Genomic DNA, 26,459 nt, shown 5'->3' with positions numbered 1-26,459 from the left:
TACTGCTGAATTAGAACGAATGTCAGTTTGGTTTTTTGCAGATGGGTGTCTGTTCCGAACGGTAGGTTTTCCTGGGGACAGTGGCAGGACAAACCCAACCCCCACCTAAAAATCAAGGCACAAACGAAAGTGTGAATGAACCCTAAGCTTGTCATGGAAGGAGACCTCCATGCCCTGAGCCCTGTCCAGGGTCCTGAAAGACCTGCCTCTAAACACCCTAATGTTTAGGAAGCCTTATGCAGACTGGAATTAACACTGTCTTGTTGCCTACATCTATCTCTTTCTACCCTATGGTGTTCACTCAATTAGTTCCCCACAGGAATGAAATGGGGCAAAAAGTTATCAAGAACAGATGCTAGCAAACATGGCCTTTCCCTGGTTAATAGCTACAGGAGGCAGTTATATATTAGGTAAAGGTAAAGGACCATTAGGTCCAGTTGTGACCGACTCTGGGGTTGTGGCGCTCATCTCGCTTTATTGGCCAAGGGAGCCGGTGTACAGTTTCCGGGTCATGTGGCTATCATGACTAAGCCGCTTCTGGCGAACCAGAGCAGTGCACACAAAACGCCGTTTAACTTCCCACCGGAGCGGTACCTATTTATTTACTTGCACCTTGAGGTGCTTTTGAACTGCTAGGTTGGCAGGAACAGGGACAGAGCAATGGGAGCTCACCCTGTTGCGGGGATTTGAACTGCCAACCTTCTGATCGGCAATTCCTAGGCTCTGTGGTTTAAACCACAGCGCCACCCGCGTCCCTATATTACCCACAACTTAATCTGATGCACAACGCTGCGATGTATAAAATATGTGAAGGATATTTTGCTGTTGCTTTTTTTTTTTTTTAAAGAAAAGCTGTTTTTCCCTTGGGAAATATGTAATTTTTCATTTAAAATAGGCTGTTGGGGGAAATGGCACCGTTTGCCAAAAAATGCAGCTCTACTTCAAACAAAACCAGTCGGTAGAGCACAAGACTCTGAAACTCAGGGTTGTGGGTTTGAGCCCCACATTGGGCAAAAGATTCTTGCATTGCAGAGGGTTGGACTAGAGGACCCTTGTGGTCCTTTCCAACTCTACAGTTCTATGATTCTAAATTAATGGTTCTTATTACCCTGAGTAGTACCAAGTTAAAAACAAAAGAGGAATGCAAATGGGAAAAATTCATGGTAATTGCAGCCAGACAGGTTATAGTGAGTAATTGGAAAAATGCAGAAGAGCTAGGGGTGAACCAATGGAGGACAAAACTGAATAATATTATAATTTTAAAATACCTAACTCTGAAGATACATAAAACGAAAGGGTTTAAGGTCAGTGAGAAACAGGAGGATTGGTTTGAGAAGATATTGAATTATTTGAGTAGGTTTGAACAATTTGGGGTAATTAAAATGTTAAAAGTTAAATAAACCTTGCGGAAGGAGGAGTGTAAAGATATATAGAAGTGTACATATGGTTGATTTGGATATGTTATTATTGAATATGTATATTATTGAACATTGTATTGCCAATGTATCAGCCGCCTAAGGAGTTTCACTGTTTGTGTTTTGGTGATTGGTAAAAAATAAAATATTAAATATTAATTTTTTTAAAAAAAAGTTCTATGATTCTATAAGAAAACAAAACAAATCCCCGCCCAGATAGTCTTGAAATATTTTGTATCCACAGGAACCTTCTGAACCATAATGATTAAGTCAGGGGCGTCTTACCCACAGAGGCTAGTGGCGCAAGTTCTGAAGGGCGCCAGGGAAGAGGCAGAGGCTGGACGCGGCGCCTCCCGGCATCAGCTCGCCACCCTCACCCACCTCCACCATGCCACGCCGTAGCAACACCGCGCACAGAGCCTCTGTCTGCCATGGCCACCGTGGCGCGAAGTGGACAGCTGAGCAGGGAGGCGCCGCGTCCAGCCTCTGCCTCTTCCCCGCCGGAGGAGCTGCCCTCCAGCCACTGCCCACCTCCTCCAGCCCCACCAGCAGCGCCATCCTCCCTAGAAAAAGGTGGACAACTCTGGGAAATGGGGGGAGGGGCACCGGAGGGAGCTTTACACTACGGCGCCGGATATACTTAAGATGGCCCTGGATTAAGTGCCAGCCTACTGTATTATTAAAGGGACGCGGGTGGCGCTGTTGGTTAAACCACAGAGCCTAGGACTTGCCAATCAGAAGGTCAGCGGTTCGAATCCCCGCAATGGGGTGAGCTCCTGTTGCTTGGTCCCTGCTCCTGCCAACCTAGCAGTTTGAAAGCACGTCAAAGTGCAAGTAGATAAATAGGTACCGCTCCGGCGGGAAGGTAAACGGCATTTCTGTGCGCTGCTCTGGTTTCGCCAGAAGCGGCTTAGTCATGCTGGCCACATGACCTGGAAGCTGTACGCTGGCTCCCTCGGCCAATAAAGCGAGATGAGCGCCACAACCCCAGAGTCGGTCACAACTGGACCTAATGGTCAGGGGTCCCTTTACCTTTTTTTTATGTGGAAGGAAGAATGGTGAGCTGGAGTCTCCCGGGGGAAATGACCCCTCCTCACACTTTCTCCACATTTCGACATTTCAGATGACTCCCAAACATGACCTGGAAGCTGTACGCTGGCTCCCTCGGCCAATAAAGCGAGATGAGCGCCACAACCCCAGAGTCGGCCACAACTGGACCTAATGGTCAGGGGTACCTTTACCTTTACCTTACTGCATTATTTGCTTATTTATTACATTTATATAGCACTTTTTCCTCCAAGGAGGTCTCAAGGTCCTGTGTATATTTCTCCCCACCCCATTTTTCTCTTCACAACAAGCCTGTGAGGTAGGTTAGGCTGAGAGACAGTGACTGGGCCCAAGGTCACTTTGTGCAAGTCATCGAGTGGATAAAGTTGATGAATTAGTCAGTTAATTATAATAATATTAATAAATAACACTGAATTAGTGATAATTAATTGGTAACTACCCCTTCATGGATCACTGCCTTGTCGTGGCGAAGGGGCTTGAATAACTCCAAGAAGCTCTGAGCTATGCCGTGCAGGGCCACCCAAGACAGACAGGCCATAGCCGAGAGTTTAGACTAAATGTGATCCACCGGGAGAAGGAACTGGCAAACCACTCCAGTATTTTGCCAAGAAAACTCCATGGAGATAAAAAAAGGAGAAGCTTTGAGAAGAAAGTGAGAGTTTACAAGGCATGCTTCTGGTCCATGGGGTCACGGAGAGTCGAACACAACTAAGACGACTAAACAACAACAACAACAATTGGTAACTATAATATTGCAAACCCTAGCAGATAGGTGAATTGAATTACGATATCCCAGCTCAAACAGAGCATCGATGGTGCCTCATATCCATAGCTGTCAAATTTTCCCTATTCGGAATAAGGGAATTTCTCTTAAAAAAAGGGAAACGTTGACAGCTATGCTCATATCCTCTGTCCCTCCCCAGCTGAAAATCTCACTTACCTGTCAGATCAGAGAAGTGTGGAGTGTTGGTAAAGACTTTCATGAAGTCTTTCACAACTACCTTTCCATCACCTACAAATCAAATTGAGAAAGTATATATTTTAAAAAGTTTACCTTTTTAAACCAGAAGGAGGGGACAGGCAAAGGGGGTGGGGCGATGAATATAATACCTACATAACACGCTTCCCTCCCCAGTTGACTGTCATGGGGTGGAATTTGGAGAAGGGGCTTTGGTGTGGGTCAAGTTGAAGGACACAGAGAAATTGGACTACATCCCAAAGAAGGGTGACCAGGACCATGAGGGGCCTGGGAACTAAATCCCAAGAGGAATGGTTGAAAAAGCTGTTAAGCCTGGAGATTAAGGGGAGTGTGAAAGCAACCTTCCAATATCTGAAGTGCTGTCTTGCTGAAGGTGGAGCAGACTTGCTCTCAGATGTTCCACAGGGGAGGGCAAGACCCAGTGGGTGGAAACTGCAGGGAAGTAAGCTTTGAGCAAAACTCTAGGAGAATTGCCATAGCGGTAAAAGCACTTGGATGGAAGAACAGCCTTCAAGAGCGATGGGCTCGCCATTGCCGGAGGTATTTAAGCAGAGGCAGAATGGCCATCTGTCAGCAATGCCACAGATGCATCCTGCAAGAACCCCAATGCCCCTTCCAACAGTTCTAAAAAGCAAAATGGCCAAGCTGGACACATTTTGGGCTAATGTTTCTCTGGGGCAGAATGGGAGGTTAATGTAGACCAGCGGTTCTCAACCTGTGGGTCCCCAGATGTTGTTGGACTACAACTCCCATCATCCCAGAGCTCTGGGCTTGCTAGCTAGGGGTGATGGGAGTTGTAGTTCAACAACATCTGGGGACTCACAGGTTGAGAAAGGCTGATGTAGACCAAGGTCCTCCAGATGTTATTGGACTACAACTCCAATTAGCTCCAGGCAGTGCTTTTTTTTCTGGAGGGACACAGGGGTATGCATACCGCTTAATATTTTGTGAATCTAACAGGAGAAGAAACTAAAAAAAAAAAAATTAAATTTTAAGTTTCTTCCCTAGCACGGTGAATCATGAGTTCCATTGCTACTCCTGATGGCGGCCTCATTTCCTGTCACGGTGTTTCCTGAGTCACAAGACGGAAGTGAGAGTTTAATGTGTCAAGCAGCGTGGAATGTGGATGTGTGGTGTTTTACCAATGAAAGTCAGGAAGATGTTTGTGCACACAGCGTCATGCCAATGTGGAAGTTACTGTGAGCTGTCAGCTGTGTAATATGAGGCAATGCATGTTCTTTGTAAAGGTAAAGGTAATGGACCCCTGACCATTAGGTCCAGTCGTGGCTGACTCTGGGGTTGTGGCGCTCATCTCGCTTTATTGGCCGAGGGAGCCGGTGTACAGCTTCTGGGTCATGTGGCCAGCATGACTAAGCCGCTTCTGGCGAACCAGAGCAGCGCACAGAAATGCCGTTTACCTTCCCGCTGGAGCGGTACCTATTCATCTACTTGCACTTTGACGTGCTTTCGAACTGCTAGGTTGGCAGGAGCAGGGACCGAGCAACGGGAGCTCACCCCGCCGCGGGGATTCGAACCGCCGACCTTCTGATCGGCAAGCCCTAGGCTCTGTGGTTTAACCCACAGTGCCACCCGCGTCCCTATGTTCTTTGTACTTTTGTCCATTTACTGTATTTATTTCCCCCGATGTGAACTATAAAATGGTGATTTTCTTGAGTCAAAATGAGAGTACCCCTAAACATTTTTTTAGGGGGGGAAAAGCCCAGGTGGCATGGGGGGTGATGGGAGCTGTAGTCCAACCACATATGTAGAGCACCATTTTGACTAACCCTGATGTAGACTGGGCGGTTGCAGAAGACATTGCAAGACAGAGAAAACCTCCCTGCTGCAGTGCTGGCTGGGTATTCCAGCAGTAAGGACGGAAAAGTATTTCCTCCTGTACTTACCATCCACAGATACGTGTTTCAGAGCTCGCTTGAAATCGTGGTCGGACAGGTGGACGCCCATGCAGCTCGCAAAGCCCGGGAGGTCATGCACCGCCACCTTGCCTCCTTCAATCTTGTCGATGGCTTGAATGGCACCTTTCAACACTGCAGACATGGACACTGTCAGGGTTTTTATCCACCCAAGCTGCTCAGTAGTAGCACTATATTGTTTATATCATGTGAGTGTCTGAGAGCGTGAGACAGGAAGTCTCAGTACTGTTGGAGTACTGCTGGAGAAGTTACTTTTACTTCTGTGTGAGATGTTGTTCTGTACTGGGGCTGAGAGAGCACAGACACGCTGATGGATTCTCTGTATATAAGACAGTAAATAAAGTAGTTTTAGAACTACGGTTGTCTCTTTCTTCTGCAATGAGATGCCAGAAGATGAGCGGGCTCCTCTCAGGAGGGAGGGATCGCTTATCACCGGTCTCTCTGGACTGAGGAAGATTTATAGCCAGAGGGTGACCACCGGAGAGACGCCCCGGTGTCTTGGGTAGGTGGTGGCCTTCCCGGGTGTTTTTCCAACAGACACCTGATGTCTCAGCTGAACTTCAGCCTAGAACTTTATCCCAAGAACAAACCTTGCGCACAGTGTGTTGGTTCTCACTCCCCAGAGAGGGTTGTATATTCCTGGCCTGCAACAACCACCGTCCCTGAACGGTGTTGGCTGGGGATGCTGGAACTTTGGAGTCCACATGCAGCGATGGGAACAAGCTTTTTAATTTTAAGTAAATAAATTAGCAAACAAACGGAAGCATCACCACAGCAGCAACCAAAGGTAAGCATGGGGTGAAACTATTTGAGGAAATTCAGCAGGCCCCCTTGCAAGCTGGACGAAGCCCCCCATCCTGCTTTTTTCACCTGTGAAGAGGGGCAGATACTGAGGGTTCGGGTCAGTGCTTCCATGCCTCTGTGTTCCCACTAGACTATGGGATGTCAGCAGCAGAATCCTACATCAGCTATACCTTCAAGAACAAGTACTGTGGTACCTCGGGTTAAGTACTTAATTCGTTCCGGAGGTCCGTTCTTAACCTGAAACTGTTCTTAACCTGAAGCACCACTTTAGCTAATGGGGCCTCCTGCTGCCACCACACGATTTCTGTTCTCATCCTGAAGCAAAGTTCTTAACCTGAGGTATTATTTCTGGGTTAGCGGAGTCTGTAACCTGAAGCGTATGTAACCCGAGGTACCACTGTACAGTCCTTTTAGCAAAGGAAGTTCTTTGGGTGATCTAAACACGTTTGTTTGTCCTGGAAGATTCATCATCAGCCTCTTTCAATTATTATTTTTCTTGGTTTCTTCTAAGGCTTTGTCTTCCCCCGCACTGTGCTGGAGAAAACATTTGCCCTGGTTTTCAAAAAAACCACCCCTGCCAATCATTATTTGGGGCTGGGATGTTCCACTACTGGCAATAGCTTGGCTCTTGGTGTAACTAAGGGGTGAGATCAAGCATCCTTCGTCCCCCTGGAAAGACCTTTAACCCAACCTGACGCAGGAAGGTCTGGTCCGCTTACTTGCGAATTCAGTGATGCGGCTTGTTTTCCCCAAGGCAGACACGAAGTTGGAGAAGTTCACCATCCCATCTCCTGCAATGTCAAGTTTCAGGCATGAGATCATGAGGGTTTGTTCACAGGGATCGGCAGCCAACTGTATGAACCTGCCTTCGTCACCCGAGGCCCTTCTCTGTGTCCGGGTCCAAAAGAAGCACACAGGTTGGTGAACAGAGACTGGACCTGCCACCCCAGCCCCACAATAAAGCTAATGGTGGTGGGAGAGAAAGCCATTCTCTCTAAGTCCGCCACAGGAGGTGATCTCCCTTAGTAGTTCAAAGTACCGTATTTTTTGCTCTATAAGACTCACTTTTTCCCTCCTAAAAAGTAAGGGGAAATGTGCGTGCATCTTATGGAGCGAATGCTGGCTGCGCAGCTATCCCAGAAGCCAGAACAGCAAGAGGGATCGCTGCTTTCGCTGCGCAGCGATCCCTCTTGCTGTTCTGGCTTCTGGGATTCAGAATATTTTTTTTCTTGTTTTCCTCCTCCAAAAACTAGGTGCGTCTTATAGTCTGGTGCATCTTATAGAGCGAAAAATATGTTACATAAATTATACTGCTGGTTGATGGTCTTTGAGGCCTGCCAGACTAACAGAGCCCCTGCAACAGCACACACAGATTTTTAGATTTAAAAAAATAAATAAAAACCAGAAGGAAGAAAGGGAGGGAGGGAGTTGAGGTGCTCAGGCAAGTTTGGAACGGAAAGGAGCACTGCACACATGCCACACCAGCCCAAAGCCTGCCTCAGACGAGGCCCAAAGGACCCGGGAGAGACTCACTTGCCAAACCGGCCTTCTGCAGCACGTCCTGGAACTCTTTCTCATTCACACTCACTCCCATTTTGTGAAAGGTGGAGTGCAGTTCATTGCCTTTCATGTAATCTTCTGCAAGCGTGTTGAGGATATCGAAGGCATTCTGCAAGGCTGAAGAGAGACTCTAGTTAGGGGCAAACTACATGCTATACACAGAACCAGCGAGACACGGGTGGCACTGTGGTCGAAACCACCGAGTCTCTTGGGCTTGTCGATCGGAGGGTCGGTGGTTCAAATCCGTGTGATGGGGTGAGCTCCCGTTGCTCTGTCCCAGCTCCTGCCAACCTAGCAGTTCGAAAGCATGTCAAAGTGCAAGTAGATAAATAGGTACCGCTGCGGCGGAAAGGTAAATGGTGTTTCCATGGGCTCTGGTTTCCGTCACGATGTCCTGTTGCGCCAGAAGCGGTTTAGTCCTGCTGGCCACATGACCCAGAAAACTGTCTGTAGACAAATGCCGGCTCCCTCAGCCTGAAGAGGAGATGAGCGCAGCAACCCCATAGTCGCCTTTGACTGGACTTAACCATCCAGGGGTCCTTTACCATTCACCTTTTTACCTTTACACGCAGATCCAAGTAACAAAGCCCTGGCTCTGTTTTTCTTTAAAGAACAAGCAGCTTCACAAGGGGGTGGATTTGAGCAGAGGAGGAGAGACAGAGGGAAGGGTATGCTTAACTCTGCCAATCATTGTACAGTATTCTAAATTATCCCTTCTCAGGCCTACTTCTCCTCACCAAGATTTCACATTCACCTAGATTCCCACCACCTCACATTTCTGTGTCTGCTTTTGGGTGGTGGTGATGATCATGTAGACAGAGACAGTCTTTGTTGTTGTTGTTGTTGTTGTTGTTGTTGTTGTTGTTGTGCCCTTTATGAAAAGATCCCAGGGCGGTATACAACATTAAGAAGATATTTTACGGAGCATGATAATACAAACATACTACAAAGCATAATAATATACAGTGGTACCTCAGGTTAAGAACTTAATTCGTTCTGGAGGTCCATTCTTAACCTGAAACTGTTCTTAACCTGAGGTACCACTTTAGCTAATAGGGCCTCCAGTTGCCGCCATGTCGCTGGAGCACGATTTCTGTTCTCGTCCTGAGGTAAAGTTCTTAACCCGAGGTACTCTTTCTGGGTCAGTGGAGTCTGTAACCTGAAGCGTCTATAACTCATTATATGAAAATGATGTATCGCTGGTACCTAACTCCTACTAAACTAGCAAAAATGTATAGAACTGCTAAAAATACATGTTGGAAGTGTAAAGAGAAGGAAGGCACATTACACCAGATGTGGTGGACATGCAAAAAAAAAAAAAAAAAGTATGTAGGAAAAAAATTTATAACGAGTTGAAAAAAATGTTTAAAATAACTTTTGTGAAAAAACAAAACAAAAACAAAACCTACAGTTTTCTTACCAGTAATTTTAGGTCCAGAAATTCCTAAGGTTCAGAACAGATTATTTATGTATGCTACAACAGCTGCAAGGATGCTACTTGCCCAAAGATGGAAGGAGGACAATCTACCTACAAAAGAAGAATGGCTGATAAAGATGATGGACCATGCCAAATTGGCGGAAATGACCGGGAAAATCAGAGATCAAGAGGACAATAAATTTAATAAAGAAAAGAATGAGGAATTTTTTCAAGTTACTTGAAAGAAGACTGTAAACAAATGAGAACATTGGCAGGATTTTAAAAACGCTTGCAATGAAGCGAGAACAATGATAAAAAATTGAGATTTAAGAAAATATGGATGCAGTTTGAAAAGAATATCTGGGGAAACCATGGAGGGAAGTTCGGGGATTCTGAGAATCCTATTTGTAAAATGATTATGATTTATGTACGATGACAAATTTTAAAAGTGATAGTGAATTTACAAAATTATATATACAAGGGCCCTCTAAAGTAATGGGGCAACTCCCCACCCGCTATGTGAGGTAAGCAGAGTTTTACATAACAAGAGGCCCATTCTGCTGTCATCCCTAGTGAATGCTGGCCAATGGAATGCAAGGTTGTGTTCTGCCCACCACCCAACGCCATTAGAAACTTGTGGCCACATTTCCCAAGGCAATAGATGACAGCAAAGGGCTGCGAGAAAAGAAGTTGCTGTGGTTCCATTTCAACCCCTTCAGCAGCAGAGGAGTGCTAGGACACACCAACAAAAACTACAATCTTTGCAGAAATGCCCGCTTCAAGTAAGAATCAGTTCCAGCTCTTTTTCTTTGGGATTTCAAAAGATGACCACTACTTGTTGGGCCCTGGACCCATGTCTTCCAAAGCCTGCGCTCTCTTTCTCTTTCTCTGCTTAGGTGGTGAGACTGTTTCTCCATCCCCACCCAGGCACCGAAGACTCAGACGCAGGCATAGGCAAACTCGGCCTTCCAGATGTTTTGGGACTACAACTCCCATCATCCCTAGCTAGCAGGACCAGTGGTCAGGGATGATGGGAGTTGTAGTCCCAAAACATCTGGAGGGCGAAGTTTGCCTATGCCTGGCTCAGACTATGCCTGCCAAAGAGGCTTAGAGGACCACATGCAGCTTGTGGGTTTGCCCACTGCTACTTTAGGGTCTCTAAAATGGCCATTCGGGGTGGCTGAGATGCGGGGGAGAGACTGGACACCAGCCCCCATAGGTGGGGACGCAATTGTCAGCAAGAGCAAAGGGAAGCAGGCTGCAATTCACTCCAAATCTTTGGGATACGGCAGGCAAATTTCTAAAATAATAAAAACTTTTCAGCGCCACTATAGATTTTTCTAAGCCCACGTATTCAACCAGAAAGCAAAAGGCTATATATTAGAAGGCAGTTCCCCTCTCTGTCTTTTCCTCTGTATTTTAAGTTAATTGGGTTAGACCCACTGAAAACAATGGACCTAAGTTCGCCATTATTCATTAATTTCAATAGGTCTGTTCTGATTACAACTTAAGTGAATACAACTCACCATGTTTTTAATTGTGTGCCATTTTTTTCTCCTCCCCCAACCCTTTTATATACTCCATTTATATTTTTATATGGCTTTATCGTGATGTTACTTATTTGTAACGTATTGAATTTTGTTGTTAGGTTCCTTGGGCATTACTATTATTTTAATGGAAAGGCAGGGTACACAGGTAGCAGACAAAAACAATACCCTTTGGGCACGCCATGAGGAGCATCCATGTAGAACTTGGATCAAATATAGACTGGGATTCCAAATTATGTTAGCCAGTGCTAATCAAGATCCTTCCATGGGCAAGTCCATGCTGATCTTCACCAACCAATCCAAGGGTTCCACGAGGGCCAAAGCAGGACATGAGGCAGGAAACCAGGCAAGGTCAGGCACAGGGTCTCAGGCAGGTTCTAGCAAACAGCAATGTTGCTCCCGCAACCTGGGGCGGGGCCCAACAGCCTTTTATCTTTGTTGGGGTAATGGCCGGTCCTGATCCCCCGGTGACTCACCTCCCTGTCTCACCCGAAGGCGAGCACTCCTCCTGCAAGTACTCAGGTCTCTCCTTCTCTCAGACCTTAGTCTCTGCAGCTCAGGAGATGTCGGTGGGTTACTAGACCCAGAGGCCGCCTCAGCCTCTCCTGATCCAACTGGTAGTGGAGCAGCTGTAAGTGATTGCCCAGCTGAAGGCAACGAGGTAATCCCCGCATCTGTAGCCAGGGCAGGCTCAGGCCCCTGACTCGGCCCAGCTGGTGCTTCTTGCAGGAGAACCTGTGCAGACTGGGGCTCTTCAGAATCAGGCCCCAGACTAGGTTCAGATGCCGCCTGAGGCAAAGGATCCGGTGCAGACTGAGACTCCTCTGGTTCCGAGGCCGAGCCCGAGTCTCAGGCCCTCACAAGGTTTTTCTTATGTTCTTGTAGCTTTGTTTCGCATGAAAAGGCGATTGTTCATGAGGAGTGGTGTTTTGCACCCTTTGAAAAGGCAACTTCGACACAGAACTGAAACCTCAACTCTGCACCAACTGAGGGTAGCACTCACTTCATGCTATGTGGGCCAAGTTGGGATGATCCAATGGATACTTGCAATTGTTCTTAGGTGCAAAGCCAGGAGGTTTCAAGGGTGCACTTGAAAACAAAGTTGAACAATAAATGAAGACCGGCCTGTATTTACAATCATAGGGATCATGCAAATACACTCATTAGGAAGTCAAAACCGGTTGAGGCTCTCTGCCGAAGGCACTTTCAGAGGCCAATGTGTGTTTGACCCGTGTGATGTGTGAAAAGGCACTAGTGCTTCCTGCAGCAAACCTACAAAGTGTGGGACTCCCTTCCATGTGCACGTACACCATTAAACACATCTCTGAGAGCCCTGTTTTGTCCAGAGTACAAAACAGATTCACATACACAGGAATGCTTTTGACGTCTTTGCTTTGTGCATTTGCTGTGAGAAATACCAGTACAACTCTTCTTCTTATTTGGCAATCACTCGTAGCCAAGTAAGATTACCTTCCATAAACACGGTTTTCAAAAGTGAGTCCGTAAGTGACTGTGGAGGCCAATTCTGGATCCACATGTCCTTCCGCAGTAGGGACGTAGGTTTCTGGGCAGGACTTGATCTTGGTGAGGGTTTGCCAAGCATGCCTTCCTCTTAGCACATTTCTCCCTTTCGTTCTGAGTTTGAGTGTCTTCAAAGCCCTTGACACCTTTGGTAAAGGCTGTTCTCCAGTTGCAGCGCTCGCAGGCCCAGATGTTGGTGTTTATACTACATTTTTAAAGATTTGCCTTGAGAGAGTCTTTGAACCTCTTTTGTTGACCACCAGCATTACGCTTTCCATTTTTAAGCTTGGAATAGAGTAGTTGCTTTGGAAGACGATCATCAGGCATCCGCACAACATGACCACTCCAACGAAGTTGATGTTGAAGAATCGTTGCTTCAACACTGGTGATCTTTGCTCCTTCCAGTACTCTGGCATTAGTTCGCCTGTCTTCCCAGGCGATATTTAAAACTTTTCAAAGACACCGTTGACGGAATCTTTCAAGGAGTTGGAGGTGTCATTTTCAAGTGGTCTACGTTTCACAAGCACACAGTAAGGTTGGTAGTACAATAGCTTCGTAAATAAGCATTTTGGTTTCAATGTGAATGTCCTGGTCCTCAAACACTCTGCACTTCAATTGGGAGAAAGCTGTACTCACAGAGCTCAGGCAATGCTGGATTCCAGTACAACACGACACTGGTGTTTCTCAAAGCAAGTATAATGTCTAGAATTGTCAGGAAAACGCCACTGTAAGGTTATCTTGGCTGCCCACGTGATCAAATGTTTTGCAAAGCCCCCCGCCGTGTCGTTGCTTGTTTTCTGAAGTGAAGAGGCATAACTTTTTTTGCTCTGCATTTCCTCATCTTTAACACAGCTTATTCCTCTGCCACACATAACATTACTGACTCTGGTTGGTAATGACATACTAAGTTGATCACTTGATAACAGAAGGGAAGGGGGAGAGGAAATGGCTGGCTTTTATTTCCTCAGTGGGTGGGGATTAAGAAAAGAAAGTTAAATGGGCCTCGAATTGATGGGAATATCTGGATAGCTCCATTGGTTAGAGCGTGGTTCTGATACCACCAAGGTTGCAGGTTTGATTTCCTGTATGGGACAGCAGCATATTCCTACATTGCAGAGGGTTGGACTAGATGACCCTCAAGGTCCCTTCCAGCTCTACAATTCTATCTTCAGTTATTGGCATGTAATACAGGCAAAACTGCCCCCCCCATTTATGCAGGGGTTACGTTCCCATGCACCACACGTATATGAAATCACACATATTTGAAACACCATTGTAAAAGCTTACAAACACCCTGTTATGCCCCTGCCCCATTCTGCCCCTTTTTTGCGACATTTTTGTGATGTTTTCAGGTCACTTCCGGGTTCGGCATGTTGCATGTATGCACGGTCATGCACATATTGAACATGTGTAAATGGTGGTGGCCTGCACCTAACAGATTTTGAGATTTTGGGCTAGTGTGAGGAGGCAAAGGAACAGTCTGATTGTTTTGAAATCCGGAAATGAAGGAGAAAGAGAAGGGCAAAGGGAGAGAGGAAACTCTGATTGGCTGTAAGTGATGCAGTCTGAGATGCACTGCCTGTGGAATCCGAAGCAAGCTTGGCTGATTTTCTGCCTTGCTTTAGGAGTGTTTATTTGCTTCTACTATACTCTACTTATATATTTGAAAATAAAGCAAAACTACAAAGACATTGGTCTCCAGTGGTCTCTTGTCCGAAGGAAAGTAAACCTGGGAGGTCTAGCCCCTAGAATTTGCTCAGTGTTCTGGGAAGTAAAGGTAAAGGACCCCTGGACAGTTAAGTCCAGTCCAAGGGGTTGTCCCATCATCTTGCTTTCAGGCTGAGGGAGCCATCATTTGCCCACAGACAGCTTTCTGGGTCATGTGGCCAGCATGACTAAACCGCTTCTGGTGCAACAGGACACTGTGATGGAAATCAAAGCGCACGAAAATGCAGTTTGCCTTCCTGCCACAACGGTACCCATTTATCTACTTGCACTGGTGTGCTTTCGAACTGCTAGGTTGGCAGGAGCTGGGGCAGAGCAATGGGAGCTCACCCTGTCATAGGGATTCAAACCGCCGACCTTCCGATCGGCAAGCCCAAGAGGCTCAGTGATTTAGACCACAGCGCCACCTGCGTCACCACAACAGCATCATGCAACAGCACCACAACACCATCATGGGGTTGTTGTTGTTGTTTTGCATTATGATATTAAAGAGTGTGGTTCCTGATACCTGGGGGCAGGTTTGGTAGGATTAATGCTTCTTGGGTTTGCAAATTGTTGCTGCCACCACTGTGGCTGTTTGCAGCATCTACATCAGAGCTTTCTAAACTTTTCACGCTGGCGACACATTTTTTAGACGTGGATCATTTCGTGGCACAATAATTCAGTTCTACTAGCAAACCGTAAAGAGCTGCCCGCTCTCTTTCCAGTTCCGGGAGGAGTACAGGGAGCATTTGTGAGACACACAAACTCTGATCTACATAATGTCATCGGCATCGAAATGCCATAACATATCCCTGTCCCTAATTTAATCTGGACTTACCCTTTCTGGGTAAAACTCAAGAGAGATATAAACCCCATATGCAATATCTCAATGGTCCACTTGCAAATTAATCCCCTGTCAGGAAGCACCCATGATGCTATAAGCACAGTAATGCCATAACATGAATATTTTTATTTTTTAAACCATTCCAGTTACTGCCATTTCAGCAGTGATCAGAAATAGGGTTGTTTGGTTTTCCTATATTTATAAAACTTTATATTAATATTATTAGGTTTTTTATGAAAAAAGCACTTTAATAATAATTAAAAGATTAAGAAAGCAAAAATGGGCTTTAAAAATTGCACCGTCACCAAAGGTTATAATGAAAGTTTGCTGAGTTTCTGTTGGCTCCACAAACAGCAGCCATGTCACACTGAGCGGTTGGAAAGAACGTAATGGGATGTGTACATACAGTGGTGGCGGAGGAAGAGGAGTGTGGGGGGAAGCGCACTGCTCCCGGCAGCGCAATCCCGGTGGGGTGCCATCATGGCAGCCTCCCCGCCCGCGCTGGGCGCCACACCCCTGTGGGCAGTGCGCCACACCCCCGGGATGTGTGCCAACCCTGTCCCTGCCTGCTCGCCGCCCCCCCCCCGGTGCCAGAGCATGAAGCTCCGCCACTGTGTACATAGAAATGTGTGCTGAGATGTGATTGGGTCTCTTTTACTGATGCATCACCCAAATGCTTTGGAAAGATGGATGGGTCGCACAGTCAGAGGAAAGAACAGAACCACAGTGGAAATACAGGATAACAATGGTTGGATGAAAGCTTCGTGCAGATGCCCTGTATAAAAGTGAGTGAATGAAGCATGGCACTAAATTTATAGTGTGGAAGCATCTGGCTAAAAAAATGTGCAGTCCTTGACCCTGGCTCCCTATTGCAGTCATACCTTGGGTTACAGCCGCTTCTGGTTGCGTTTTTTTTCGGTTTACGCACCCGCCAAAACCCGGAAGTACCAGAACAAGTTACTTCTGGCTTTCAGTGGTAGCACATGCACAGAAGTGCTAAATCGCACTTTGCGCATGCGCAGTAGCGCCAAATCACAACCTGCGCTTGCGCAGATGCGCCACTGCAGGTTGTGAACGTGCATCCTGCACAGATCACGTTCGCAACCCAAGTGTCCACTGTATTCATCAGAAGACAAATCCCATATTGTAAATGACAACCATCCCTCCAGTTCATTTGATTCAAAATGTGCAAGTTCAAGCATGTATTGCATTGAATGGACATTTCAGAACCCACCTTGCTGGTCGGATACTGCTTCTGATGGTTTGCCTTCACTTTCGGAATCCGATGTCTGGAAGGTCTCTTCAAAGTCATACCTCCTTGGAAGATCCTTGCTGAAGGACAGCCTCTTCTTCTTCTTTTGCTTCTGGATTGCGTCATAGTTGATCACTGAGAAAGGAACGTCCTCTTCTTGGCTTGCGCTCAATGATATCTTTCTTGCCTTCTGGGCGGAAATCCTGGCATCTTCTTTCAAGGATAAGGTGGAGGATAGAGGAAACAGAGTGTCCTGACTTGTATAGCCAAAGCTTCGTCGGACTTTTGGCCACTCAATGGTCTTCTCTTCCACACGGATTTCAGGAATTGCAGTACTGGGTTTGGTCTGCTCAGCCTCAGCAGGTTTCTGGGATTTGGTTTTCCTTTTCCGTAGCTGGGCAAGAGCGGCGTCGTAATCAGGATTATAGAAGAGAGGCTGGTGAGCAGGCAGCATTCTCCATTGGGTCTCTGAATCATCCGTATTACTAGAAAACCCCCGGGAAGACCCCCAAGTAGAGCTTTCATCTACAGATGTAGCAGAGAGAAGCAAAGAGACCCTATCAGATTCTGCAGCTTCAGCTGAAACAAGGCCTCTACAGAATAACCCTTATATACAGTGGTACCTCAGGTTAAGAACGTAATTTGTTCTGGAGGTCCGTTCTTAACCTCAAACTGTTCTTAACCTGAGGTACCACTTTAGCTAATGGGGCCCACCACTGCCGCCGCACGATTTCTGTTCTCATCCTGAGGTAAAGTTCTTAACCCGAGGTACTATTTCTGGGTTAGCGGAGTCTGTAACCTGAAGCGTCTGTAACCCGAGGTACCACTGTACTTCTGAAACAAAAACATTTTGCACAACAACTTCTAAACTGTGTGCAGGCAGGGGCGCATCAATGTGCCATGAGAGAGCTCTTAAGAGTTCAGCAAGAAGTAAATAAAATTAAAATGACCAGTCTCCTATGAACCGAAAATCTGTATGCACAGAGAAGGCTGCCTGCTGCAGCTCATCAAGATTTAGTGCTCTGGCAGGACTGGGCTAATAATGAGAAGGATGATGATAATGACAATTTATTAATGTGCCCCAGCCACTCTGGACATCTTCCAACAAATATAAAAACATAATGAAACAGTAAACATTGAAACGCTTCCCTATACAGTGGTACCTACGCTTCAGGTTAAATACGCTTCAGGTTACAGACTCCGCTAACCCAGAAATATTACCTTGGGTTAAGAACTTTGCTTCAGGATGAGAACAGAAATCGTGCTCTGGCAGCACGGCAGCAGCAGGAGGCCCCATTAGCTAAAGTGGTGCTTCAGGTTAAGAAGAGTTTCAGGTTAAGAACGGACCTCTGGAACGAATTAAGTACTTAACCCGAGGTATCACTGTACAGGGATTCCTTCAGATGTCTTCTAAAGGTTATATAGTTACTCATCTCCTTGACATCTGACGGGATGGCGTTCCACAGGGTGGGTGCCACCACTGAGAAGACCCTCTTGCCTGGTTTCCTGTAGCTTCACTTCCCGCAGTGAAGGAACCACCAGAAGGCCCTTGGATCTGGACCTCAGTGTCCGTGCTGAACGGTGGGGATGGAGACGCTCCGTCAAGTATACAGAGCCAAGGCCATTTACTCTCCATGCAGACACAGGAGAATGATCTTCTGTTAACGGAACCTACCCACTGCATTTTTCCAGAAGTCACTGCTCTAGGGTTACCTCCTTTTAGGAGGTAAAAGTCCAGATCAGTGACTCATACAGAAAACAAAGGAAGGTATGCCTCTCTATGTCAGTTTGCATTTCTTAGTGCAGAAAGTATTGCTCTGATGTGTAGAGATCTTTCCTATTCTAATTAATTCAAGAGGGTTCTGGAAGCTTCTCTGCGTGAAAGAAACAAGCAGAAGGTTCATGATATTTGGGTTATTCCTTCAGAGAAGCCGAGTAAGGCTGGTTTAAACTGGTTCTCTTAGCTCTTTCAAGGTCATGCTGACTATAAAAGTAAGGCCAGAAGGAGCCAGGATTTCATTCTCTTTTTCTATCTCTTTTCCTTCTGATGTGATATTCTGTACATATTATTCGGGTTTAGACTAATACAGATGTTATTGTAAGTTTAAGTTAAGACTACTGCAACTGGATTTCTTACGGACAGTGCCAATCCGGAATGTATTGGATTTGTGACCATTCTGCTCATTTGCCTTCAGTAGCAGTAAAGCTCTGCTGGATTAAATATAATTGCCTCTGGTCAATTTTTGGGGAATCCTGCCACGTGTTTTAAGTTTTTACTCTGCTAACTATATGTTGAAGTTCTGCTCTGGCTCAATATTGAGTAGAATTTCATGACACTCTAAAAGTGGGTAAATCTTTTACACATACTAAGCCAAGTATGAAATAAAAAAATTCCTTCCTGTAGCACCTTAAAGACCAACTAAGTTAGTTCTTGGTATAAGCTTTCGTGTGCATGCACACTTCTTCAACTGAAGAAGTGTGCATGCACACGAAAGCTTATACCAAGAACTAACTTAGTTGGTCTTTAAGGTGCTACAGGAAGGAATTTTTTTTATTTCGACTATGGCAGACCAACACGGCTACCCATCTGTAACCTAAGCCAAGTATGTTACTTTTCTTTCCCCCTCAAGTCCTGTCTCTCTCTCCCCCCCCCCCCATCCTATTCTACTATGTCAGGTTAATAATTCCAACCAGTTGTACAATGTCGCTGTAAGGATGTAGAACCTTTGGCTCTCCAAATGTTGTTCGACTCCAATTCCCATCAGCCCCAGCCAGCAGGACCGATGTTCAAAAATGGCGGGAGTTGCGTTCCAGCAACATATGTATGTCCACAGATTTTTCTACAAGAAGCAAATGTTTCTGAAGTACTTTGAACACCGTGAAAGTCCTATGAAAACACTTGTTTCAATCGCTATGCCTATTCTGCTTCAAAGAGGAGCCTTGCGAAATTCCTTTAGACAGACCCCAGTCCAATTTATGGGCAATGATCACTTACCTAGTCCTTTATGGCAAACTGGTGGTCCTCTCACAAGTGACAGAAATTCTGAGATATTTATTTTCCCGTCCCCTGTAACAGAATGAAAGGAAATGGGTCCTGCTTATGAAAAGGAATGCCTCTCCCCATTTAAACCCACTTGCTTAAGGGCTCCTGTTTTCAAGCCTGGTACAATGTGGAGAAGGCCCCTCTCAGCCACAGTTGCACTTTTCCCAGTGAGATCCACCAGTGTTGTTCAGTCCTGTTGATTTTCCAGACCAACAGGCTGAGGAGAGTTCTTCAGCAGCTGGTGTTGATGCAACTGATTTGCAATTGGGAACTTGTTAACCTTTGGCTATCTGTATTTTGCAGGGCTGGGTGTCAGATTCCGGGACCATCTGCACTACATAGTAAAGGCAGTACCATTGCACTTAAAGCAGCCACAGGTTCCCCTAAAGAATTCTGGAAGTGTTGTTTGTAAAGGGTTCTGAGAGCAGGAAATAGGAGGCACCTATTTCCATCACAGAGCTGTGAATTCCAGAGTCAACCCTCTTCCCAGAAAACTTTGGGAATGGTAGCTCTGCGAAGGGAATAGGGGACGCGGGTGGCGCTGTGGTCTAAACCACTGAGCCTAGGGCTTGCCAATCGGAAGGTCGGCGGTTCAAATCCCCGCGACAGGGTGAGCTCCTGTTGCTCTGTCCCTGCTCCTGCTAATCTAGCAGTTCAAAAGCACGTCAAAGTACAAGTAGATAAATAGGTACCGCTCTGGCGGGAAGGTAAACAGTGTTTCCGTGTGCTGCTCTGGTTCACCAGAAGCGGCTTAGTCATGCTGGCCACATGTCAGCGGAACAAACACCGGCTCCCTCGGCCAGTAAAGCGAGATGAGCGCCGCAACCCCAGAGTTGTCCGCGACTGGACTTAATGGTCAGGGGTCCCTTTACCTTTACCAACTCTCAGCATACTTAAGAAACCATACTTTTAATGCTGTGGCAGGCTAATAAGGGGAGGGGGGAGGGAAAACAAACTTCCTCAGGCAGGGAGTTTCAAAGTTTGAGTGCAATAATGGTAAAAAAAAGGTCTCTTCCTTATTCCAAGCAAATGTGGATTTGGAATCAACAAGAGGGCCTCTGTAGTTGATCTTAAGATGCAGGCAGGCTCCTATGGGAGGAGATAGTAGACCTTCGTATATTTTTATGTTAAACTGCAGGATTTTTCTATTTTCTCTGAACCCTAAAAACTTTAGATTTTATTCAACCCCCCTTCCTCGCTCTCTTTCTTTTGCCCTCTCCGTCTCACTTCCCAGTTGCAGAAGAAAAATATTCCAGATGGAAATTTTGGCTGAGTGCTAAATACTACGGAGGGATGTAACTCTGTTACTTTCAAGAGGGGAGGCCAGGAAAGCCAGATGTTCCTCTCTGGACTGGGCATGAATCTGAGCTGGAAGAGAGTTTGAGGTCTTGTAAATTAACACTAATGAACCTCCAAAGTTCTTTTCTGACCCTGGATCAGGAGAACGTTTGCTGAGCTCAAGGACTACAGAGGCCTGGCTGAAATTTGCAGCCCACCAGCGAAACATTCAGTGCATTCACGCAACCCACCCCCCTCCTACTTCAGCACACACTGAAATTGGTGGATACTTACAGGTAACACGGATGGATCCCACTGCATGTTGTATAACCTTGGGGCTCAGAGTGACCCCCAGGCAAGCCAAAATGGTCTCTAAGTCATCAATGGCCACCATGTCTTTCCTAATGTTTTTGAAAATGAACAGAGCATTCTTGAGAGCTGTAGAAAGTGCAGGGGAAGAGAAGGAAGAAGAAGTCTATTAGTGTGCACAAAATAACCACTTAATTCCAATATATTCCAGTGGGGGGATTATTCGGGCAAGCAGAGTGTTGCAAGGGAAACTATATTTGCCCTAGTTCTCCCTGCCAAGGAGTTTAGGAAATTTCACGCTCGGGTCCTATCTGCCATATTTTACCATACCGGTGTCAGTGAAGTTAAGGACACTGACTGGCCAAGCTGATGCGATGTTGACACTCATAACCGTGAACTCGTGTCTGCAAAAAACAGGGCAAAAGGCAGGTGTGGCTAAGCCTGGTGCTACAATTCCCAGCAATCCTTAATAGTGCAGAAGTCACCAGAATTCTTTGAGGAAAAGGATGAGCTTAAAGGTAGAGTGTGTACTCAGCCTAGGTCAGAAAATGGGAAACACAGCCATATTTTGCTCCATTTCTGTGGGATGTATCATCACTGGATTGCTTAACTTAAATGATTCTAACGAATCCATCAACTTGCTTGCCGCAATGTGCAAGGGAATGTGCTCTGCTGCTTGCTCACTAGCGTGAGTGAGGTGGGATAATAATTAATAATAATAATAACAATAAAATTTGATTTATATCCCGCCCTCCCCAGCCGAAGCCGGGCTCAGAGCGGCTAACAACAGTAAAAGTAACACAGTTTACATAAAATCACAATCAATTAATTGAAATATATTCTAAAATCAATTCATTCTAAAATCAATTCAGAATCAAATTAATAGCAACCATTGGGCTAGAGTTCTGTGAGGATTGCCAAAGGATGGGGTCAGACTGTGCCTTGGCCAAAGGCCTGCTGGAACAGCTCTGTCTTGCAGGCCCTGCGGAAAGATGTCAAGTCCCGCAGGGCCCTAGTTAATCAATATATCCTCTCCTACTTTCCTCAACATTCCCTCAATTTCCCCTCCACGTACCCTCTCTTTCTGTGAAGGATGGGGTGGTCTTCAAAATGTCCAGGAAGTCAGCAAAATCCAAATTCCCATGCACTATTTTGAGAAGAAGAGGCAAGATAAATTGGTAAGAGACGTGGAGTAGGCAGTACAAAATGTGCTCCGAACTGAACCTCAGTCATGTGCCTCCAGATGTTGCCATTTAGCTTCTAAAACCACATGAATTTTTTTGATCCATTTCTCACAAAGTCATCAAGGAAATTTTTAATATCAAATTCTAGATTCAGGGATTATTCCCACCCACCCACCCCCGTAGGGAAGATTCAGCTGTCAGTGCACAGATATTTGCGCTGATGCTCAGAAGTGAGTGGAACAGGTTGAAGAAAAATGTTTTGGATGCTACAAAATATATTTTGATGGTTGTGCAATCATTATTTAGTATTTCTAATAAAGCTAAAACATGAAGCTGAAAAATTTGGATTAAAAAAAATCTATTTTGATTTTGTTTGTGAGAAGGTGTAAATTGTGTTTGGTTTAGTTGTTTTCAAATTGTTGTGCACATTCTCGGAGCAGTAAAAGGTTTCAGGAGTGCAGTGCATACGCAGATTTGGTTTCCTTTGGAAAGTCACTGGAGGCTTACAAGAGTGTTGTAATAATAATAATAATAATTTATTTATACCCCACCCATCTGGCTAGGTTTCTCCAGCCACTCTGAGCAGCTCCCAACGGATTAAAAACAGAATAAAACATCGAACATCAAATATTAAAAACTTCCCTAAACAGGGCTGCCTTCAGATGTCTTCTAAAAGTCAGGTAACTGTTTATTTCCTTGACATCTGAAGGGAGGGTATTCCACAGAGCGGGCGCCACTACCGAGAAGGCCCTCTACTTGGTTCCCTGTAACCTCACTTCTCACAGGGAGGGAACTGTGAGAAGGCCCTCAGCGCTGGACCTCAGTGTCCAGGCTGAACGATGGGGGTGGAGACCCTCCTTCAGGTATACTGGGCCGAGGCTGTTTAGAATTGGTGTTCACTTACAAATATACAGGTTGATCAGAAGTGGAGGAACAGCACTGAATGCTCTGTCAGATGTCTCAAAGTTCACTGCTCCTACAGGACAGTCAACTAGCACTGTAAGATGCTTCCAGAACCATCCCAGCTCTCTATTTGTCTCTGCCCAGTCTACACACACCACTTAATGACATTATTCCCAGCCAAAGGAAGAGGAAAGGGGAGGGGAAGAAAGACACATGCCCATCTCCAAAATGGCTCCCATACTTCCCTGCCAGAACAGCCTTTGGCAATTTCTTTATGCAACAGGCAAGGTATTGAGAAGCATCCCTAAAAAAGGAGTGGTCCTGGGCCACTTTGCCCAGGCTACTAACAAATTCTGACCAGCCACACTTCAGGCAACTTAAAGGTAAAGGTAAAGGGACCCCTGACCATTAGGTCCAGTCGCGGATGACTCTGGGGTTGCGGCGCTCATCTCACTTTATTGGCCGAGGGAGCCGGCGTACAGCTTCTGGGTCATGTGGCCAGCATGACTAAGCCGCTTCTGGCGAACCAGAGCAGCGCACGGAAACACCGTTTACCTTCCCACCAGAGCGGTCCCTATTTATCTATTTGCACTTGGATGTGCTTTCGAACTGCTAGGTTGGCAGGAGCAGGGGCCGAGCAACGGGAGCTCACCCCGTTGCGGGGATTCGAACCGCTGACCTTCTGATCAGCAAGCCCTAGGGCTTTGTGGTTTAGACCACAGCGCCACCCATGTCCCTCAGGCAACTTACACCGGTATAAAACCCATTTGGAGAAATCTTCTAGTCAAGAATCCCCAAGTTGGAAGGCCCAGCCCCCAAGAGGTCATTCAGCCCAACGCCCAATCCAGTAACAATACATATCCCACAAATTCCAAACACCCACCTCCCCATTTGTTTCCAAGGAATGCAAAATTACTGTTGCCGACAACCCACAGGCCTGGGAGTGAGAGCACGCACCATCCATCGGAATGAACTTGAGAGCTTGGTACATCTCGGATTTGGTCAACAGGATTCCCAGTGTGTGCAAACTAAGGAGGAGGTTGCTGATGTTAATCTTCCCCTTCTTGATGGCACCAAAAATGGAGCAGGCCCGGGAGAGTCCTGGAAAAAAATAATAACACTGTGGATCTGGTTTTCCCCTTCACCGCTGTCTTGTCCCCGCACCCTCTTGCCGGATCCAGAATGTCTTCAAATTCTGGATGCCTTTTTTTTTGTTCTATAGCGCTCTCTGGAATTTGGCCTTTTTGGCAACAACATCAGTGAAAGGGGAATGCGCATGCGCAGCGGCGACAACCCACATTTACAAAGCCATAGGCAAAAGAAGTTCAAGTCCCCTTGCCCAGATTTTTTTTGCTGACATTAGTAATAATATAATAATTTATTATTTACACCCCGCCCATCTGGCTGAGTCTCCCCAGCCACTCTGGGCGGCTCCCAATCAAGTGTTAAAAACAGTACAGCGTTAAATATTAAAAACTTCCCTGAACAGGGCTGCCTTCAGATGTCTTTTAAAGATAGGATAGCTGCTTATTTCCTTCACATTTGAAGGGAGGGTGTTCCACAGGGTGGGCGCCACTACCGAGATGGCCCTCTGTTTGGTTCCCTGTAACCTCACTTCTCGCAATGAGGGAACCGCCAGAAGGCCCTCGGCGCTGGACCTCAGTGCCTGGGCTGAACGATGGGGGTGGAGACGCTCCTTCAGGTATACAGGACCGAGGCCGTTTAGGGCTTTAAAGGTCAGCACCAACAATTTGAATTGTGCTCGGAAACGTACTGGGAGCCAATGCAGATCTCTCAGAACCGGTGTTATGTGGTCCCGGCAGCCACTCCCAGTCACCAGTCTAGCTGCCGCATTCTGGATTAATTGCAGTTCCCGGGTCACCTTCAAAGGTAGCCCCACGTAGAGCACATTGCAGTAGTCCAAGCGGGAGATAACTAGAGCATGCACCACTCTGGCGAGACAGTCCGCGGGCAGGTAAGGTCTTAGCCTGCGTACCAGGTGGAGCTGGTAGACAGCTGCCCTGGACACAGAATTAACCTGCGCCTCCAAGGACAGCTGTGAGTCCAAAATGACTCCCAGGCTGCGCACCTGGTCCTTCAGGGGCACAGTTACCCCATTCAGGACCAGGGAATCCCCCACACCCGCCCGCCCCCTGTCCCCCCAAAACAGTACTTCTGTCTTGTCAGGATTCAACCTCAATCTGTTAGCCGCCATCCATCCTCCAACCGCCTCCAGGCACTCACACAGGACCTTCACCGCCTTCACTGGTTCTGATTTAAAGGAGAGGTAGAGCTGGGTGTCATCTGCATACTGATTGTCATCAAGAGAGGCACAACACAACTCCTCCAATTCATGCATTACCTCTTGCTCCGGGAGCAAGGCATGTGTCAAACAGCTCTCCCTCATCACAGAAGGTCGTGTAGAGATTGTACAAAACTTTGCTCCTCCTGCCAAGAGACATGCATGCAGCTCATCATTACAACGATTTGGGTCTCTCCCTCCCTCCCTTTTACAGTGATGAACTCAGATTTATCGACGACAGAGGCCTCAACTAGCTGGCCAGTAATGGAATACAGTGGTACCTCAGGTTACATACGCTTCAGGTTACAGACTCCGCTAACCCAGAAATAGTACTTCAGGTTAAGAACTTTGCTTCAGGATGAGAACAGAAATCGTGCTCCGGCAGCGCAGCAGCAGCAGGGGGCCCCATTAGCTAAAGTGGTGCTTCAGGTTAAGAACAGTTTCAGGTTAAGTATGGACCTCCGGAACGAATTATGTACTTAACCTGAGGTACCACTGTATTCCATTCAGCTGCTGCTGCAGAATCTTTCCATGCCAGTGTCTGCTGCCTCCCTAGAAGCAGTAGTTCTGGCATGGAGATTCTTGCGCCTGGTGTCAAAATGATGCCATGGCCGACGCTTCACGTTATGCAAGGTGCAGGATTAAACAATCCCCAGCAATTTATTTCCAGCAATCTGCACGACGTCAAGTCAATCTTTGCTGTTTCGATCGGGCATCGCAACAGAGAACGAAGAAATAAAACTGCAACTGTGACAAAATAAAATATGCACCTTTACCTACCATCCTACTGAGAAAGTAGAAAATTGGCTCAAATTTTGGAAGCTGACAAGATGAGTCCCACCGCTGCCAATAGGGTCACCCTGCTGCAACGATGGGGAACCTTTTTCAGACCACACATAACTACATTTTCTTCAGGGCTGCCTTCTAATGAACATCCCCATAATGGGGGAGACTAGAGGCAATTTTTACCTTTGTACAGTAGCCTAGTTTCTTTCTTTTCTTTTTAAAATATTTTTTATTAAATTTTCCGTTTTACATTTTACGATATTCATTTAAACAACCTTAAAATATCAGTGACTTCCCTTCTTCTCTTTCCGTGGTTCATTTTGCATAAATCCCTGCATATTTTACATAAACTAAACCATTCAGTATTCCATTATTACATCCATGAAAACCTAAACACACTGCTGAATTTATCTTAATGCTGCCACCGTTTTCAAGTGTACACAATCCCCCCCATATATTCAATAAACATTTTCCAATCTTCTTTAAACATATGTTCTTCTTGTTCTCTTATTCTATACGTTAGGTCCGCAAGCTGTGCATATCCTGTCAGTTTCAGTTGCCATTCTTCTTTGGTTGGGAGCTCACTAGTTTTCCATTTTTGAGCTA

General features: G+C 46.2%; 1 protein-coding gene across 3 annotated transcripts in view; it reads right to left on the bottom strand.

Moving 5' to 3' along the window:
* Positions 1 to 26,459, bottom strand: part of LOC308460294 (uncharacterized protein) — a 111,777-nt gene that overhangs the window by 75,168 nt on the left and 10,150 nt on the right. The window contains exons 7-16 of one of the 3 annotated variants that reach the window (XM_080976438.1): positions 25,128 to 25,213; positions 23,723 to 23,866; positions 21,754 to 21,825; positions 20,664 to 20,807; positions 19,044 to 19,115; positions 16,031 to 16,573; positions 7,734 to 7,877; positions 6,920 to 6,991; positions 5,367 to 5,510; positions 3,424 to 3,495 (exon numbers count right to left, since the gene is read on the bottom strand). In XM_080976438.1, coding sequence (XP_080832564.1) covers positions 3,424 to 3,495; positions 5,367 to 5,510; positions 6,920 to 6,991; positions 7,734 to 7,877; positions 16,031 to 16,573; positions 19,044 to 19,115; positions 20,664 to 20,807; positions 21,754 to 21,825; positions 23,723 to 23,866; positions 25,128 to 25,213 — 1,493 coding nt within the window. Of the gene's footprint in view, positions 1 to 3,423; positions 3,496 to 5,366; positions 5,511 to 6,919; positions 6,992 to 7,733; positions 7,878 to 16,030; positions 16,574 to 19,043; positions 19,116 to 20,663; positions 20,808 to 21,753; positions 21,826 to 23,722; positions 23,867 to 25,127; positions 25,214 to 26,459 lie in introns of those variants that run through there. The other 2 variants (XM_080976439.1, XM_080976440.1) reach the window with 2 other exon arrangements.

This window comes from Podarcis pityusensis, assembly GCF_964106645.2.
Source record: "Podarcis pityusensis genome assembly, chromosome: 13".
Taxonomy (NCBI): Eukaryota; Metazoa; Chordata; class Lepidosauria; order Squamata; family Lacertidae; genus Podarcis; species Podarcis pityusensis.
Note: the sequence above shows the minus strand (reverse complement) of the source record. Positions and strands in the feature narration are given on the sequence as shown.